General features: G+C 40.1%; 1 protein-coding gene across 4 annotated transcripts in view; it reads left to right on the plus strand.

Moving 5' to 3' along the window:
• The window catches only part of Gpatch8 (G-patch domain containing 8), a 78,468-nt gene that overhangs the window by 48,660 nt on the left and 9,348 nt on the right, over nucleotides 1-20,460 (plus strand). For all 4 annotated transcript variants that reach the window (XM_038325139.1, XM_038325141.1, XM_038325140.1 and 1 more), the window contains 2 exons: nucleotides 5,110-5,253; nucleotides 20,174-20,304. In XM_038325139.1, coding sequence (XP_038181067.1) covers nucleotides 5,110-5,253; nucleotides 20,174-20,304 — 275 coding nt within the window. The remainder of the gene's footprint in view (nucleotides 1-5,109; nucleotides 5,254-20,173; nucleotides 20,305-20,460) is intronic.

The raw sequence follows: 20,460 nt of genomic DNA on the forward strand, positions 1-20,460 counted from the left end.
AAAAATTAAATAAAATAGCTATAATTTTACAGACTTAAAGATGAAAAAACAACAAAGATTGAGATGATAGCGTACCTATAAGGGCTCCTGAAATCCAGGATATTCAGATATAGTGGTGCCTGCCTGTCTTCCTAGCATTTAAGAGGCAGAGCAAGGTACTAGACATGACAGCACACACTTGTATTCCCAAGCACTTGGGGGTGGGGGGGAGAAGGCCACAAATTCTAGTACAGCACTTAGGGTCACACAATGAGACTGTCTCAGAAAAGAAAAAATGGTACTTAAGAGATGGTTCACTGTGTAAAGCACTTACTACAAAAATTCAATGAACTGAGGTCATCTTACAAAATGTCAGATGTGGCAGTGCATGTCTGTGATCTCAGTGCTCAGGTGGAGAAATAGGGGGCAGTGACAAGATGATCCCTGGAAGCTTGTGGACCATGTAGACTGCTGACAAGTAAGAGGCCTGCCCCAAACAAGGTAGAAGACGAGCCTAGGCACCCAAGGTTTTCCTGACCTTCTTGTACTCAGCATACCTAAGCATGCTCCACATTACATAAAACAAAAACTTTTAATATTGTTTTTAATGTCTAGAGAAAGAGCTCAGTGCTTAAGAGCATCCAGAGGACCTGGGTTCAATCCCTAGCACCCACATGGCATCTCATGACTATCTGTAACTCTAGGTGATCGAATGCTCTCTTTTGGCTTCCACGGGCACTTCATGTAGGTGGAGCCTCGAGACATTCAAACAAGTACTCATACATATGAAATAAAAAAATGAAACTTTTTTAAAAAACAAAATGGAAAAATTGAAAATTTCTTGCTGGTGTTTTGAGATTTAAGTGCTTTCAAAGCTCACTTTTATTATTTTTTAAATTTACCTATTTATTTATTTATTTGGTGGTGGTGGTTGTTTCAAGACATGGTTTCTCTGTCTAACTCTAGCTGTTCGAGAACTCTGTAAACCAGGCTGGCCTCACACTCAGAGATCCACCAGCCTCTGCCTCCTGAGTGCCAGGACTAAAGGCATGTGCTGCCGCTGCCACTTGGCCCACACCCAGCTTTTAAACTATTTTTTTCTTGAGTTCTGGGAATTGATCTCTGATCCTCATGCTAGCTCACCAAGCGCTTTACTAACTAAACTTGGTCCTTGCTCCAGCAGTTATTTTAGTGCTTGGTGTTGATAACTGTTGTAGCATTATTTACCATTCTTTTTTTTTTTAAGATTTATTTATTTTATGTATGAGTGCTGTATCTGTATTTCTACCTTTCTGTCAGACAAGGGCATCAGATCCCACTATAGATGGTTGTGAACCTCCCTGCGGTTGCTGGAAATCAAACTCAGGTCCTCTAGAAGAGCAGTCAGTGCTCTTAACCACTGAGCCATCTCTCCAGACCCTTTTTTTTTTTAAAACATTATTTAGCAACTGGAAACATCCACCCTAAGTTCTGTTATCAAGGATCTTCCCATTCTTACTGGTGAAACAGGACATCTGCAGAATTGTTGGGTCTTGGGATGGTGAGGTAGTCAGTGGGTAAGAGCATGAACTATTCTTCCAAAGGACTAGAGTTGGTTCCTAGAACCCACAGTCAGCTCCAGGGGGATCCATTGTCTTCTCCTGGACTCCTTGGACACCTACCACACAGTCTACTCACTACACACAGACCACATACTCACATATATAAATAAAAATAAATACTTATGAGGCTGAAGAAATGGCTCAGAGGGTAAGAGCACTTACTAATCTTGGAAAGGACCCGAGTTGTGTTCTCAGAATCAATGTGGCAAGCCACAACCTCCTGCAACTCTAGTTCCAGAGGATCTGGCTTCCCAAGACTCCTACATACACATGATACACATAAACTATGCAAATAGATACATATAACAGCTAAAATAAACAATAAATGAATCTTCTGGTCTCAGCATGCAGCTTACCTTTCTTTTAAAGCATAGAATAGGGTTTAAATCTATGTTTTTAATGTAAAGTTGAAGGGTGACTTTATTTTCCCCATTTCTGTTCTAATAGCATCATCATTGATGTCATTTTTTAATTCAAATGACAAAGTGTATATGAATTTTGAAGTTAAAAATTTTTGTGTATGGGTCTGGAGAAATGGTTAAGAGCATGGCTGCTCTTCAAAAGCATGCAGATTTAATTTCCAGTACCCACATGGTTTCTCACAAGTCCCGGGGGTTTTTATGCCCTCTTCTGGCCTCCAAAGGCAACAGGCAGGCAAGTGGTGCACAGATGTGCATGCAAAACACCTATTCACAGAAAATATCTTTTTTTTTTCTTTTGGTTGGTTTGGTTTTTTGTTGTTATTTGGTTTTGTTTTGGGGTTTTCAAGACAGGGTTTCTCTGTGTAACAGCCCAGGCTGGCCTCAAACTCACTGACATCCACCTGCCTGCCTCCTAAGTGCTAGGATTAAAGGTGTGCAGCACCACTGCCTGGCAAAATAAAAATTTTAAAGATAACTTTTGCAGCCGAGCGGTGCACACCTTTAATCCCAGCACTCAGGAGGCAGAGGCAGGCCGATTTTTGTGAGTTTGAGGCCAGCCTGATCTACAAGAGCTAGTTCCAGGACAGGCTTCAAAGCTTCAGAGAAACCCTGTCTCGAAAAACAAAATAAAACAAAAGATAACTTTTGCATAAGTAACCAGGGACCTCCCATGTGTTGTTAGGCTGTGTCCTTTGCTGTTGAGCTGCACCTCATTCTGAGAATCCTTTTGAGGTTTATAGCTGAAAATTCTAAACTATTAAAAACCCTGAAAGGGGGCTGGAGAGATGGCTCAGTGGTTAAGAGCATTGCCTGTTCTTCCAAAGGTCCTGAGTTCAATCCCCAGCAAAACCACATGGTGGCTCACAACCATATGTAATGAGGTCTGGCGCCCTCTTCTGGCCTGCAGACATACACAGACAGAATATTGTATACATAATAAATAAATAAATATTTTAAAAAACCCTGGAAAATGGTAGATTAAAAAGAAACCCTATCTCAATCCCTCCTCCTGACCAAAAAAAAAAAGAACACTGTTGTTATTCTTAGAGAAGACCGTGTTTTAGCTTATGGTTTTCAAGGCCTTTGACTCTGGTATAAATTTTAGATGGGAGTGTCTAGATACAGATTTCTTTTTATGTACTCAGATTAGAAATCTTTAGGTTTTCCATATTTGTACTTAGTACTATAGTCCCAACCCCTAAGAAGATGGGTACAGGTGTCTCATCTATTCATAGAGTTATAAGACCCCAATCCCTGCTGCTTCTCTGGCAGAGTGTCAAGGACTTCAGACAGCCACTCTACCATTGAGTATCCCCTATGCCCTTGTGAGTCCCTTCTGAAAACTTCAGGCACAATTAAATCCATTTGCCTGTCTGATTCTCCATCCTTCCATCCATCTATCTACCCATCTAAATCTATCTAATCTTTTCTTCTTTTTCGAGACAGAGTTTCTTTGTGTAGTAGTCCTGGCTCTCCTGGAACTTGACCCATAGAGCAGATTGGCCTCTGCCTCCTGGGTGCTGGGATTAAAAGCATGCACCACCACTGCAAACAGTGCTCACTGTTTTAATCCCAATATTTGGAAGGCAGTAGCAGGTGAATCCGGCCGCCTGAGAGTGAGGCTGCTTTACAGTGAGGGCTTTACAGCAAGACCCTGTCTCCAAAGCAAACAAAACAACGGTAACTTCTCTGAAACTATTAGAAGTGCTAAGAGTGGATCTGAAAATATAGTTCAGTTGTTAGAGTGCTTTCCCAGTCTACATGTGAAGCCCTGAGTTTGATCCTCAGCTCTCTATAAACAGGGCATAATGGTGTGTGCCTATAATCCTAGCACTGGGATCTGTGGAGGCAAGAGGAGCAGTTCAAGGTCACCTCTGGCTACATAGCACATTTGAGGCCAGCCTGGAATGTATAAAACCCTGTCTCCAAAAAATGAACATGAGTAAATATTTCTGCCTTGTTTCTTGTTCCAAGAGGGAACTTTAATTCTTTCACCATAGTAATGTTAGCTGAGATTTTTCTTTTTCTTTATTTATTACTATTATTTTGGTGGGGGATGATGCGGAAAGACAGAGTCCGCTAATGTAGCCTATGCTTGCCTTAACCCATATAATCTAGGTTGGCTTTAGTTTATGTTCCTCCTGCCGAGCTTCCCAAGGGCAGGAGTCAGTCAAAGATGACTAACTGGGGGCTTTTAGTGGATTTTCTCTATCCTGTTGAAGTTTCATACCATGGAAGAGGGCTTAGACTTTGCTAGGTGTTTGTTTTTAACCAATTAAAATAATCATGTCAGGTTTCCCCTCTTTATGATAAATAACACTGATGAAATTTTTTTTTTAAATGTTGAACCTTGAGTTCTTTGGATAGATCTTACTTCTCTTGCTGAATAATCCTGTTTATATGCTCTATTCCAGTTACTGGTTTAAAAGTAAAAAATAGTGACATAATGGGGCTGGGGAGATGGCTTAACAGTTAAGGGCTCCTGCTAGTCTCAAAGAGGACCTGGATTCAATTTCCAGTACCTACATGGCAACTCACAGCTGCCTCTAACTCTTATTTCCAGGGGATCTGAGCTCCCTCTCTAGGCCTTGGTCAGCTTAGCACTTACTATGTACTAGGGATAGCTTTGAACTCAAGGAAATCTTGTCAGCCTACGGTGTGTTATGAGCTTGTACCAACACTGTGCCTGGTTAAAATTGTGCCTTATATTGAATCTAGTTGGTTTTTGGTCAAAGACAAAATAGGGAATAGTTTTGTCTACCATATTGCCAAAAATGAAATAAAATTGCACTCTCTTGAACACTTTTTTTTTTTTTTTGTTTTTTTTTTTTTTTTTTTTTTTTTTTTTTTTTGAGACAGGGTTTCCCTGTAGTTTCTAGAGCCTGTCCTGGAACTAGCTCTTGTAGACCAGGCTGGCCTCGAACTCAGTGAACACTTGTTAATACATATACAAATTATTGCCCTACCAAATTGCCCCTTGTGTTTTATCCAGCATTTATCAGTGCCATTGAATTTTATGGAAAGTTATTTTTTTCTTTCTGCTTGAGTAATAGCTGTCTAAATCCTACGGAGTTTACGTCTTGTTTGTGTTTTGTGATTCTCAACAGGATTACGTTGACAAAGAAAAGGCGATCGCGAAAGCCTTAGAAGATCTTAGAGCCAACTTTTACTGTGAACTCTGTGATAAACAGTATCAGAAACACCAGGAATTTGACAACCACATTAACTCTTATGATCATGCACACAAGCAGGTAAGGAGTAACTACTTGGTGTCAAGGGAAAAGATTCTTGTTACAACCATTGATGTTTATGAGTGTGATGGGTTTCTTGTGTCAACCAGTTTGTACTTTTGGCTACCAGATACACTAGCTCCCATTTCCCATGGGAGCTGTTCCAATATAGATACCCTCTTCTCCCTGCCACTCGATCACCATTTTAAGTAAAATAATAAGAGTTTCTTAAACCTTAGGTGATGCTTGTGATTTTGATTAATTTTTAACTTTTTGTTTTTAATGTGGCGATTGAGTCGAGGACCACTGAGAGAGCTTTGTGTCCGTTTTTCTCCTTCTTTCAACATTTTAGACTTGTGGTTTTCTGAACCTGTGAGTGTAAGAGTTATGGCTATTATTTCCTGTCAGTAAGTCATCTTGTTATTCCATATTCCTTGAAAAATGACTGAATCCTGATGACAATCAAAGTAGTTATGCTATGTCTTAGTAACAACAAACCCTCCTTGTCTCAATTAGTTTCCATGTGGGGAAATGCCATGACCAAAAGCAACTTGGGGAGGAAAGGGCTTATTTTCTAGGTCACAGTTCATCACTGAAGAGGAAGTAAGGGCAGGAACCTGGGGGTAGGAACTGATTCAGAGGCCATGGAAAAGTGCTGATTGCTGGCTTGTTTCTTGGCTTACCCAGGACCACCTTCTTAGGCTCTTGGTAGTTACTTCAGTTAAATTGCTTTCAGACAAGCAAGGTCTTGCTAAATGTTTCAGGAACTCCCTATGTAGACCAAGCTGATCTTGAGCTTGGGGTGGGGCCCTCCTGCCTACCCCACATATACCCACCCAGTGTTAGGATTGCTGGGCTGTCTCCAGCTCTCAAAGTTGCTTTTTAAGAGGAAAGACTTTTTATACAAAGTAGGAGAAGTGCTAACCCAATAAAATTCATATTGACATTAATACCTCAGTGACATAGCTGCCAACTTAAGTGTAGTAGGAATTGTTGTAGCGTTCATTCTCCTGTGTACTTTATGTTGACTGATCTGCTTCACTGCTCTTATCGGCTACAGGAGTTAGCAGCTGGGAAACAATTCCCCAGGGGGCACTGGCAGTTGTCTAGATAGACTTCAGGCTGTCTTAACTAGGAGGTGGTACTTTTGGGATCAAGTTAAGTGGGATTCAAAGATATTGTTGAATATCCTGTAATACACAGCACCTCAAAATAAAGACTCAGAATTGTGATCACTGGTGCTGAGGTTAACTATTGGAAACTTTCAAATATATGATGCTATTTCACTCTTGCTTAGCACAAATTATAATCATTTTACATCTCTGGTTATCATAAACATTTATAAAGAGCTCATCTAGATCCAAAATGTATACTTAAATTGTTTTTAGATGACCAAAATAAAAATATAAAATTAAGAATGTGGGGATCTGGAGCGATGGTTCCGATGGTAAAGCACTTGCTGGGAAAGTGTAAGAACCGGGTTGGATCTCAGAGCCATGGGAAAGTCAGGTGGGCGTAGTGGTGCAGGTGTAATCCCAGGAGACAGGACTCCTGGGAGCACGTTGACTAGCCAAATTGGTGAGAGACCCCTGCCTCGGTATGTATGTAAGGCGGAAAGTGATTAGGGAAGACACCCTCTATCATTTACATATACCTTAGACACATAATACTCTACCCCAATTTTTTTATCTTGAGGATTGGCAGATTGTTCAGTGAGTAATGTGCTTGTAGCACAAGCATGATACTGTGGATTCTGACCCCCAGCATCCATGTACAAAGCAGGCATGGGAGCCTGCACTGGTAATTGCTGTGGTGGAGAGACAGACAGAATTATCCCAGAATTTTCAACCAGCATCACTTATTAGCAGTTTTAATGAGAGATCATGTCTCAAAAAATAAGGTAGGAGGCAATAAAGACAACTTATACCAACTTCTAGTATCCATATGTGCATACATATACATACATGCATAATATGTACATATATATACACGAATTTCTTTTAGAAAATTAATGAGTACTGTCCACTAGTACATGTTTGAGAGCCTTGGTTTGGAAAGGTCTTTAGCTGTGTGATTCACAAATGCATGTCAGTTCATTCTTTCACCTGAGTTAGAAGTACACTTTACATATTAAAAGAACCTTAAGCATCATGCCATAGGCCTGAGACCTGAGTTTTAGGAGGTAGAAGCAGGAAGATTTTGAACTTGAAGCCAGCCTGAGCTACATAGATGTTTCTGTCTCTAAATACAAAAGAACAATAGTGGGCTGGAGAGATGGCTCAGAGGTTAAGAGCATTGCCTGCTCTTCCAAAGGTCCTGAGTTCAACTCCCAGCAACCACATGGTGGCTCACAACCATCTGTAATGGGGTCTTGTGCCCTCTTCTGGCCTGCAGAAATACACACAGACAAAATATTGTACACATAATAAATAAATATTTAAAAAAAAGAACAATAGTATGTATGACTTTTGAGTTTTTTGTTAGAATGTTACTCGCTTTGTTGAAAAGTAGACCATGTCATCTTTCTTCATATTCTTGTCTTTCTACAAATTGTAGAATCTCAAAACAGCACATTATATAGCAACAAAAAAGTCTTAAATTTTTACTTTTATAACTCTAACTGTTCTCTACTCAGATTCCTTCTTTCCTATCTTTTTTCTTTTTGAGAGAGGGTGTTAATTGTAAAACAATGCTGGCCGTGAACTTGTGATCCTCCTGATTCTGCCTCTAGCCTGCTTACCTTGTGGTTAAAGGCTTACCTCACCTTCCTGACCAGTATTTAAAATTTGTAAAGAACTATTTGGTGAGAGACTCCTGCCTCAGTATGTAAGGCGGAAAGTGATTAGGGAAGACACTCTCTATCATTTACATATACCTTAGACACATAATACTCCACCCCAATTTTTTTTATCCTTGACTTTGGTACAGCACAGCTAACTAATACTGATAGGAGACAGGATCATGTGTTTAAGTCCTCCTCAGAGGGCCTGCCACTTTTTCAAATTGGTGCTTTAAAATTATAAAGGCCCCTGTGCTGCCTTCCAGCAAGACACAGGATTATTATGACTGAGCTCAAAGGTAAGTACTCTACTCCATGTTAGTTATTTTTAGCTTACATCTCCCACCAAATTGTCATCATTAAAACTTTGGAGAAAGGCTTTATTAGTGATAAACTAAATAGGCAGGTCCTAGGAAATACTCTTACTCTTAAGGTCCAATTTCTAAAAAAAATTAAGCAACATGGTTACTCTCCTTTGTGATTTTTTTTTTTTTTTAGAGAGTGGGAGAAGAAGGTGTTAAATGCCTCTGTTTGCTAGCTTTTCTCAAATTTTCTAAGATTTTGTGATGTAATTAATACAAAAATATTGAGACTATGCTTAAGATTTCTAAATGTAAAAGTTAGGCATTGTGATTCTAATTCTTGTGCTCTATTTTATTACCTTTGAAATCTCCAGTGATGAAGCCAGCCATCCTTGAAGAAATAACCCAATGTATGAGTACTTATTGAGTTCTGACATGCCTGAGTGTTCAATAAACATTAACACTGATAGCAGTTGTAGGCTACAGTTAAATTCAAAACGAAGGTTTTTCCAGCCCCATTTCCCTGCCCTTTTAATTATCTTACATATCTTTTTTAAAAAATGTCTGATAGATAGATGTAACCTCAAATTCAGACCACAAGGGATCTTTTTCCCAGAGTGAGTCTGTAGCAGCACCTTACTAGTGATCGCTCGGGTGGAGGGGTAGCCCAACGCGAGTGTTTTGTTCAGAGCCCTGTTTGCTCTTCGGTACTGCAAACAAACAAAAAAGTAGAGTCTCTAACACTTTTTTCTTTTAACCTGCTTGGGATGTCTGCATCCTACCTTCTATTTGTGTCACTGGGGCACCTTATAATACAGTGAGAAGGAGATGATCTCAAGTCTGTTTGGCTTAGTCTTCATGATGTTAGTTTTCTCTCAACTGAAAAAAATCTGAGCCATGTCCAGTGGCATATACCTAGTTATTAAGGCAGAAACTTTGGGCCGCAGCATGGCAATAGACCTCTTTTGTGTTTCTGTTTGGTTCATTGATACTGGTTTGTTCTATTATTGCTGTTGTTTAATTAGACAGTTCTGCCTGTGTAGTTGAACTTCTGAACCCTCTGCTGGGATTACATATATGAACTTACCTTGCTTTAAGGCTCACCTCTTAAACAAAACAAAACACCTAGAACTGCTCACTAAGTCAACCTTTGATTTATCTTGGGCTATCTATGACATTGGCTTTATATTTCAACAAACCTTGATTACAGCTAAGTAGCTGGTGTCTCTCACTCACTCTCCAAAACTGTGGGCTCCATATTTGTGAGTCATAAGTTACTTGCCAGATTCCTTTACACACTTGAGGTTGTGACTCAGACCTACTCACTTCTTTCCTGTGTTCCAGAGTTCTGACTGACACTGGGCACACTGAACCAGCCTCCACACCTCCAGGGTTGGAACCAACTTCCTTACCATTTCAGTGGGTGATAGCTGGATCTGCCATAATTTGTCTAAGTCAGCTTCCAATATTCCCTTCATTTTCCTCTCAAATAATAGGGTGCTTCCAGCATGCTTCTTTCTCTAAAATAACCTGAGTGTGAAAACACCTACGCTTGTGCATGCTCTGAGAACCTGGGCCATTAGTCCCGGTCTGTTCAGCTGTGGATAAAATAGCAGTTTTCTGAACTTTGAAACAGCATGCCCAACACAGCCAGTAGTGATTTCACTAATCTGAATTATGTGGGGTAGAGGCTCCTTCTAATGCATAGTTTCTCTAACTCTCTCTACTCTCTGCCTGGATTTGTGACAGCATTACCTACCTACCTGTAGTTGATTGTTTCCATACTTAGTATTGCCAGAGAGCCAAAAGGTTTTCACCCAGTGCTCAGAAATGAATTGGCCTCTGAATTAAAGTGTGTTCTGAGAAATTCCTTGGTGGTAGAGGAATGATTATCTCTTTGGACTTTACAAAAATTTCAGTTTGGAAGTGGCTGCTTTGCTCTTGAGGCATACTGATTACTGATTGTTTTGGGGTTTTGTTTCTTTGACTCAAATTTGTTTCTGTCATTTAATTCTCTATAGTGGGGATGGGGGAGGTGACCAGAACAAACTCATCAAAACCAGTTGGATGAGGGAAGATAATCCTAGGGCTAAAAGTAAACGAAAATAGCACATTATCTAGATTCTACACTGTAAATATGTTCCGTGTCTGTTCTGTGTTTATAGTGTTTGCCCTAGAAAACCATAAAGTGATTGGTGGTAGAAATGGAAAACCACAAGGTGTTTTTTTGTTTGTTTGTTTTGTTTTTGTTTTGCTTTTTTTTAAGTCTGAAGCTTCATAGATGTTGGTTTAAACACAATTCCCTGTCAAGCAATCACAGTGTGAGAAACAGGAAGTGTAAAGGGAGAATTACTTGGTAGAACCTGGGTACACCTGAGGCGCAGAGATTTTGACCCAGTGGTATTTGGTCTATCACTCTGGGTACCATTTTCTTTGGAACTGTTTCGCCTAATAGAGAATATAGTCATTTGGTTAGTCTCTAAAACCTGAGCATGTTTTGGTCCCTTCAGCTACTGAGAGTAGGTTACTTACCCTGTAATCATAACGTCATTAGCTGTGGGAAACTTTCTATAGGAGGACTATCTGCTCTTACAACTAGTTGATGGCAGACCTGTCAGGAGCTAGTATTGCAAATAAATCACATATCCTCTTCTTATAATTTCTAATTGTTCTTCATCTTGGCATATAGTCCCAAATAAAAACCAGCTTACCATGTTCGTGTTCCACTGTTTCAACTTGTTTTTCTCTGTAAATTTAAATTTATCACAGTGATACACTGTGATAGTAATTCTAAGATTAAACATGTTCTGTTTTGTCTGGATGGCTAAAGCACCCTAGCAAACAGTTTGTAAGTGGTGGTACTGTGGAGAGCTTTGAACCAGGTGCGATGGTATAAGCCTAACAAGTTCCCGCCTTGGGAAGGAAGGCCAGAGTTCCAGGACAGACAGAACTATGCATGGATTTCAATGGTAAAGTGCTTGCCTGGCTTGTGTAAGGCCCCTAGGTTGAATCCCCCTGTTGGGCTGGAGGGGTGGAGTATAATGGTCTCTCAACTGGGATGCCACTGTTCCACTTCATCCAGTTAAATGTGAGGCTCTCTACATTATTTCCCTGGCACCATTGGGTAATATCCTGGGTGGTCCTTTTCTAGAGATGTCTAACACTGGAGATTGAAGTGTGTGTGCGCTGGCCAAATACTTGAGGGATTGCTTTAGTTTGGCTGAAGGTGGTCACTGTTACATTGCATTGTGGTACATTGAACAATAGTAAAAAGAGGCCTGGGATTTTGGTATATAGGATTATTGATATGAGAGGAGGAGAAATGTTTGCAGGTTGAAGAAGATGAGAGCAGATATATGCAGAAAGGAAGAAAGTCTTTAATCCAAAAACTACAATTAATTTAATTGGTCTTCAAGTACAGGGTCATCGTTAAGGTTCCTGCACGAGTGTTTTGGGAAGTTTAAGGGAAAAAAACAGTGAAATAGTCAACAGAAAATGTTTCTTCTGTTCTGTTCTGTGCTGCAACTGCACACTTTGAAAAATTACTACTGAATTTTGATGAAAACAATGTCTTTAAATTATCCCTCCTACCCTTCCTGTCTCCTTCCCTCCCCATCCCTACTTTCTTTCCCTCATTTTGTTCTTTTTCTTACCTTTTCTGAATTCTAGGGAGCAGCCTGTCTTACCACCCAAGCAGCTGGGGCTGTAGATACACACCACTATACATGAACCTTTCATTTTGAGTGCTAATGTAACATTCAATTGTTGGGCCTCTTCCTTCCCTTCCTTTCTTTCTTCCTTCCTTTTCTTCCCTCCCCTCCTTTTCCCTCCCCTCCCCTTCCTTTCCCTTCCTTCCTTCCTTCCTCCCTCCCTCCCTTCCTTCCTCCCTCCCTCCCTTCCTTCCCTCCCTTTCCCTCCCTTCCCCTCCCTTCCCCTTCTTTCCTTCCTTCCTCCCTCCCTCCCTCCCTCCCTTCCTTCCCTCCCCTCCCTTCCCCTTCCTTCCTTCCTTCCTTCCTTCCTTCCTTCCTTCCTTCCTTCCTTCCTCCCTTCCTCCCTCCCCTCCCCTTCCCTCCCCTCCCTTCTCTTCCCTTCCCTTCCTTCCTTTGTTTTTTTCTTAAAATATTTTTATTTTTCAAATAAAATATTTTTCACTAAGGAATGTGGCTTAAATTTCTGTGAATAAGATTTAGTAGTTCACCAAAATAAGCTACCTTATTTTCAGTTCTTCAGAACTTTATGATTTTTTTTAAAAGATTTATTTATTATGTACACAGTGTTCAGCGTCCATGTATGCCTGTAGGCCAGAAGAGGGCTCCAGATCTCATTACAGATGGTTGTGAGCCACCATGTGGGTTGCTGGGAATTGAACTCAGGACCCCCGGAAGAGCAGTCAGTGCTCTTAACCTCTGAGCCATCTCTCCAGCCCAGAACTTTATGATTTTTAGAGCTAAATCATGCTTTTCTGTTAGTTTAAATGATCCAGTGTACCCATGTTGTTTCACTGTGTATCTCTTAGCTGGGGGTCCATGTTGGATTTTTGTGCAATGCAGACTTTGTACAATCCTTGACAAGAGTTTTGCAGTGAAGACCTACCTGAAGTTTCTTGGTTTTCTCACAAAAACTTTTGGGTTTTTTCTGACATTTAGGTATGTTGCTCCTTTATTTTTGTGTGAAATTGTGCTCCTCTTTAGAATTTAAGAGAAGGGCACAAATACAGTTCACAAAGAGAATTTTATATGAGCATACAGTGGCAAATGAGCCAAGCCTAATAATCCATTGGGTAATATCTGAGTTTTAGAAAACTGACAGATGAAAGCCTATGTCTTTATAAAAATTGCTATTTTGCCAGACTTGGTAGAACGGTAGAGGTGGTAGATCTCTGTAAGTACAAGACCAGTCTGTTCTTTATAGTGCCTTCCAGGTCATCCAAGACTACATAGTGAGACCATTTTGACAGGGAGAGAGAATATGGCTCAGCAGTTGAAAGCATTGACTGCTATTCCAGAGAATCTGGGTTCAGTTCCCAGCACCCACATGACAACTCACAAGTGTCTATAGCTCCAGTTCCAGGGGACTCAATACCCTTACATAGACGTACACGCAGGGAAAACATCAATGAACATAAAATAAATTTACAAAAGAAAGGAAATTGCTTGGGTTTTTTGTTTTTTGGCAGTGTCTTGTTTTATAGCTCAGGCTGGCCTCAAACTCAGAACAACCCTGCTTAATCTCTCAAATGCTGAGATTACAGGCAATAGCTACTGTGACTGGCTATAAAAAAAAATTACCCTTTCAGGAGCTGGAGAAATGGCTTAGTGGTTAAGAATGCTTGCTGCTTTTGCAGAGGATCCAGCTTCAGTTCCCAGCACCCACATGACAGCTCACAGCTCATCTGTAGCTTCAGTCCATGGAATATGATACCTCTTATGACCTCCTCAGGTTCTGCATGCACTTGGTGCAAATACACTCAGGCGTGCATATGCATACACATAAAGTAAAACATTTAAGTGACCTTAGGTCAGGAGTTAAATACATGTTATATTCAGCCATATGTACGCACAATCTTGAGTTAGATCCCAAGCATCAGCACTCCTCAAAAAACACAATACTGTTACACGAAGAATTAAGTTCCTTTTTAGTGTTGTCATTGTTGTTGCCTTAATTCTGTATAGAAGTAAGGAGTGCTTGTTTTTTAGGCTTCTTATTTCTCTAAAGAGATTTTCCTTGAGACTGGGTTGATCTTAGAGATGCAGAGTGCATCCATGGGCAGCTCATGGATGCTTTGGTTGGTTTTGGTTTTGGTTTTGGTTTTGGTTTTTCAAGACAGGGTTTCTCTGTATAACAGCCCTGGCTGTCCTGAAACTCACTCTGTAGACCAGGCTGGGCTGTCCTGGAACTCACCCTGTAGACCAAGCTGGCCTCAAATTCAGATCTATCTACCTATCTCTGACCCCTGAGTGCTGGGATTAAAGGCATGCACCACCATTGCCTGGCAAGGAATTTTTTTTAAAAAAGACATTTCCTTCAAATGGTAGTAATTCTCATCCCACCCCCCAAAAGTTTTGTTGTTTTTGTTTGTTTATCGAGACAGGGTTTTTTTATGTAGCACTGGCTATCCTAGAACTCAATCTGTAGACCAGGCTCTCCTTGAACTCCCAGAGATCCCCCTACCTCTGCCTCCCTGAGTACTGAGATTAAAGGCATACACCATCACCGCCCAGCAAAGGAGTGGGTGTGTGTGTGGTTTTAAAAATACATATAAAAGGGAAAATAGTATCTGGGCAGTGATGGCATATGCCTTTAATTCCAGCACTCAGGAGGCAGAGGCAGGCAGATCTCTGAGTTTGAGGCCAGCCTTGTCATTCCTGGACAGCTAGGGCTACATTGAGAAACACTGTCACTGTCTCAAAGAATGAATACATACATACATACATACATACATACATACATACATGTAATCATTGACTGCTCATTTGTTCCTGGCCACCCAGACCCAAAATAATCACACATAAATTGTATTAATTCCAATACTGTTTGGTCAATAGCTTGAGTGTATTTCTCACTAGCTCTTACATCTTAAATTAACCCATTTTCACTAGTCTGTATTTTACGAGTTTCCTCCAGCGACTACATGGCATCTGTGACTCTGCCTTCTTTCTCCTCTATCTGCTTGGAATTCCCACCTTGCCCTATTCTGTGCTACAATAGGCCCAAAACATCTTTTTTTTTTTTTAATTAACTAATGGTATTCATAGCATACAAAGGGGAATCCCACATTACCTCACCTTTTTTGTCTAAATGAAAAGGAAGGTTTTAACTTTAACATAGTAAAATTACATATAACAAAACAGGTATCAAGCAAGAATTACAGTTACAATATTTATAACTACTTTATCTTTTATCATAACTAAGGAAATCTATAATTATAACTACCTATTCTTCAACTCCATCAAAGACTCCAGAAGGATATATTACCTAAGTAACCAGGAAGTGCATTGTAAGCAACTTTCAGAGACATCTTGTTGCCTGAACAGTTACCCAAAGGTCTTTGGTAATGTTGCAGGCACCCATCTTCAGCATACAGGCCCATAGTATCTAGCAGACTTTTCCATGAAGCAGGAAATTTCAAAAACAGGTCTGCCTATATTGGCAGTTTGTCAGTCACTTTCTTCTGTGTCCTGCAGAATGTCTTGCAGACTCTTTTCATGAAGCAGGAACCCTGATGGACTATCTCACCTTTAGTAGGCAAGTTTAGTAGTCATTTTCTGTGGGTCCTGCATCTCCAGTTCATACAGCATGACATCAAACAGTCCAGGCAAGAACAGTTTCTTGCCCAAATGGCTAACAAACTCCATGAGAAGCCTCTTCAATGCCCATCTTGCTCTTGAAGTAGATTAGTGCTGCCAGGAACAGATGATTCTCATTGTCATGAAAAGTTCTAAATTCTTAAAACATTAAAATCTTATGTAAGTATTTGAAAGGTTTGAAGAATACCTATCTAACTAAAATATATATATATATTTATAACCTAACTAACATGACTACAGGCTTGACTATTATAGATGACTATTAACCTTTTTTTATTTTTATGGTTTATTTAATTTTTATTTTATGTGCATTGGTGTGAAGTTGTCAGATCCCTGGAACTGTAGTTATAAGACAGTTGTAAACTGCCATGTGGGTGCTGGGAATTGAACCCCTGGTCCTCTGGAAGAGCAGTCAGTACTCTTAACCACTGAGCCATCTCTCCAGCCCCTATCTATTAACCTTTATTTCTTAATTATACATTACATTTTTAAATGAGCTGCACAATCACAATACCTTAATCAAGAGCAGAAATATACATACAACAAAATTGACAAATTTATATCAGTAAACCAAGATCCACACCAATGCAAAGTATTCATCTCTATATCACATACATACATAAATACATACATACATACATACATACATATTTTGAGTTATATTTGAGGAAAAACAAAAGAGTTTGTTTGTTTGTTTGTTTGTTTGTTTTTCCCAGAGCTGTCCTGTGACTAGCTCTTATAGACCAGGCTGGCCTCGAACTCACAGAGATCCACCTGCCTCTGCCTACCCAGTGCTGAGATTAAAGGTGTGCACCACTACCACCCAGCCTAGATACTTTTTTAAAAAAAAAAATATTTATTTATTATGTATACAATATTCTGTCTGTGTGTATGTCTTCAGGCCAGAAGAGGGCACCAGACCTCATTACAGATGTTTGTGAGCCACCATGTGGTGGCTGGGAATTGAACTCAGGACCTTTGGAAGAGTAGGCAATGCTCTTAACCGCTGAGCCATCTCTCCAGCCCCCTAGATACTTTTTTTTAAGTAAGCAAAAGTAAAGCAGTATGAACAATTGTGACCTCCTAGATGTTTCTTTGTGACTGACAAAATGATGAATAAATTGAAAGCCAGCCTGGTTTTAACCCTTTCTCAAAAAGCAAAAAGGGGGTTGCAAACACAACTCAGTTGTGGAGCACTTAACCCATCATAACTGATGCCTAAGGTTCAACTACTGGAAGGGAAAGGGGTTATTTTGGCATTTAATCTCATAATCCTGTTGATACATCACTCTAATTTTGTAAGAGGACAGCTGAGACTGTGGGATAGAAACTCAGTTGACTGAGATTAGTGGGTTGACCTGCATCTTCCTGACTGAAGTTTTATACTTGCTCCTTTCTGAAAGACAGGAACAGCTGTATTGAGAACAGAGTCTGACAGTCATAGATGAGAACTAGGGCAAGGTGCTGACACTGGAGAGTGCTATTCTGGGTTCTTGACGGGGGGCCAACAGAGACTTTGTGAAGGGAATTCTTTGATCTCAAGTGGGAAAGAGAGACTTGGAGTCAGGTAAGGAAAACAGGAGTCTTAACCCACATCTTGGAGCCAATGCGCAGATGAGTGGCTACTGCCCAGCCAGTCCCTGGGACCCCATAGAGAGAAGGGGAGGGCTAAGTCCTGCCAAGACCTGTGGTCATAAAGGCATAATAAATAAATACATAATAAATGAATGTTTAAAAGAAAGCCTTGTTTTTCCATTCCATGAGAATGTCACCATCTAAAGGTAGCTCTTTGCGTGCTAGGTTTGGGGTGGTTATACCCTGTCTCTTGGATGTAACTAGGCTTAGGAAGTTTTAGTTTCTTCCCTGAGACTCCAGGCTTGACTATGAAGTTTGTAAGGGTGATGAAAGACTATTTTCTGAACTTTATAGAATGCCCAGGTAGGTTTTATGTAGAAGGAAGCTTGCAATTTAGATTTGTCTCCTTGGTGTGCGTGCGTGCATGCGTCTGTCTGTCTGTCTGTCTGTCTGTCTGTCTGTCTGTCTTCATACCTATGCCAGGACTTTGAATAGACTGTGTTGAGAATGTAGTGGGATTGGTTCTGTTCCTTTATGAATGACTAGAACCAAGCATGATGGCCCACTCCTTTTAATCACTGCACTCAAGAGGCAGAGGCAAGTGGAACTCTTAGTTCTAGACCAGCCAGGGTGAAATGGATTCAGAGTTGTTAAAAAAGATCATTATTTTGAACAGTGTCTTACAATTCAATAAATGTCTGCTAAAAGTGATGAAATGTGGCCGGAATGGTGACTTAATCCCAGCACTCGGGAGGCAGAGGCAGGTGGATCTGTGACTTCAAGGCCAGCCTGGTCTAGAAAGTGAGTGCCAGGACAGCCAGAGCTCCTTCAGAGAAACCCTGTCTTGAACCTCTCCCTTCCAAAAATACTAATGAGATGTTTGTAAGAAGTTAAAAAAAAAAGTGATGAAATGTTTGTAAGTGAAGAAATGACTGAGTGTAGAACTTAATGAGGAGTGTAAGGGAAAGAATGGCAGATGTGGGGAAAAAACATTACATTCTTTTTAGATTTGGTAAGAGAACCTTCTAAACACTGGTAAGTGTTTAGGAAAAAAAGATATATCCATAAAAATGGTGTAATAGTCATAGTGGATCCTTTCTGCCCCTTCTCAAAATGAAAAATTTGGTATTTATATTTGCTTAGAATAGTTGATCCTCACTGACCCTGGTGGTGCAAGCATGTGATCCTAACTGTTTGGAAGGCTGCAGTAGGAGTTCAAGGCTTGCCTGGGCCACAGGCTAAGGTGAATCCAGGCAAGTTACTGAAACCTCTAAAAATAAAAGAGGGCTAGGATATATAGGTGGCTGTTTTTTTATGAGGCCATAAGTTCAAGCTAAAAAGTTTAGTACCAAAGAGGAAAAATTTGATGAGTTTATAAAAATCTTAATATATGCAGGCCCTATACCAGTAATAGCTTGTTAGTTGCTGGTAATTGAGGGTCTCCAAAGTAAGGCTAACTGAGCACAAACTACTTTTAGACAGCGCGGTTTTCCTTGAAGTTCTATGATCATTTCTGTTGAGTAAATGGAAATGATTACAGAAAAACAGAGAGATGGTTTCATTTATCTAGATGTGATTACTGTGTCTGTCTGTATGTGTACACACGTGTGTTTTCAGGCTCTTTGCCTCTCCCCAGCCCTTGTAGAGTGTATGGTTTTGTCCCTGATTGTTCAGTATAATCGTTTGTAGATTCACTGAGAGCTTATGTAGTAATGCTTGCCTTATTTTTTTCTCTTCCACTCTTGTTTATTTTTTACTTTTTTTTTTCCCTCTTTGTGATGTGACATTTTCAGCTGATGTTTTGAAAGCAAATCCTTCTAATTTGGGAGCCCAGATCACAAGAGTGAGTTTTTCTATAGTGTCTTTAGCTGTTTATCTTTTTTGTGTGTATGTCTTTTCTTCCCTTCCCCCTCCCAATTTTAAGAGATTTGAAATACATTTCATAAATATTAGGTAAGAAAATTCCTATCTGTTGAACACCATGCCTTTCTAAAGCAATGTCCACTTTATATTGGGTCAACTCCCATTCCTAAGCTGTTGAAGAAGCATAGGCTAATGGGTAGGCCTCGCTTCACTTTTTATATTACTGTGTTACACTGTCTTCATTGCAGATGAGTATGTCTGTGCTCTGTCACCAGCCTGTCTCATGAGACTTCTTTCTTTAGTTTTTGTTTCTTTTGTTTTGAGGAAAATTACGCAGTAGCATCTGGAAACAAAAGACCCATTCTGTTATTTGAAGTTCAAGTAACAAAATCTTTATCTTTCCTGTAGTCTCCTTCTCCATCCCTGGTGTTCCTTTCAGGGCTATGAAGGAATGAAAAGTTACATAATTATTTTCTTTTCAGCAAACTGGCTGGGTGAAAGTGGTCAGGCTGAGTTCTGAGCATGCTATGGTTGGGAACACACCCTCCCCCCCCTTAACTTTAATGGTTACAGGAAACCTCTGTTAGTGCTGAAACCAAACAAAGCCTACACTTTCTATTTTGTGGTGGAGGGAAGTATTTCTCTTTGTTCTGAATTTGAAAGCCCCCTCCCCCCATGTAAGCTGTACATTGCTTTTTTAGCTCTTACACCTTGGGTAATTTTCTGTACCAGCCTAACCCCTCTCTCTGTTCACTTCGGCCTGTGTTGCTACAATGTATCTCATATTTGTTTGTCTGGTTCTGCATCCTGGAAGAGCAGGTGATCGGTCTCTCTTCTTTCTTCCTTATACTCTAAAATTTGCCTGTTGCTTCTGAAATCATTTTGTTTTGTACAATAAGACAAATGACATGCAGTTCTGATTACAAATGCCCATATCCAAGTGTCATCCTCAAAGTAATTAGCCATTGTGTTTCTGGGTACCATATAAATATAATAGTGCATCCCCGCTAGTGTTCCAGCAGTGGTTAAAGGTAAATATTTTAAGGGCTTGGCCTTCACATCTATATACCACTGAAAATCACTCACCCTCTCTTTCTTTCTTTCTGTTAACTCAGAGATTAAAAGATCTCAAGCAGAGAGAGTTTGCCCGAAATGTTTCTTCAAGATCCCGCAAAGATGAAAAGAAACAAGAAAAAGCCCTTCGGAGGCTGCACGAGTTGGCAGAGCAAAGAAAACAAGCTGAATGGTAGGAAAATTTCATGTCAGGAGTGTTTTGTGAATAAATAGAATCCGCAAGGATTAAATTGACAGATTTAAAATTGGAATTCAAACACTGATGTGGCAGCTCATGCCTATAATTCTACCACTTAGGAGGCTGAGGCAAGAGGATTAAAGCCATCCT

Source organism: Arvicola amphibius, chromosome 4 (assembly GCF_903992535.2).
Source record: "Arvicola amphibius chromosome 4, mArvAmp1.2, whole genome shotgun sequence".
Lineage (NCBI taxonomy): Eukaryota > Metazoa > Chordata > Mammalia > Rodentia > Cricetidae > Arvicola > Arvicola amphibius.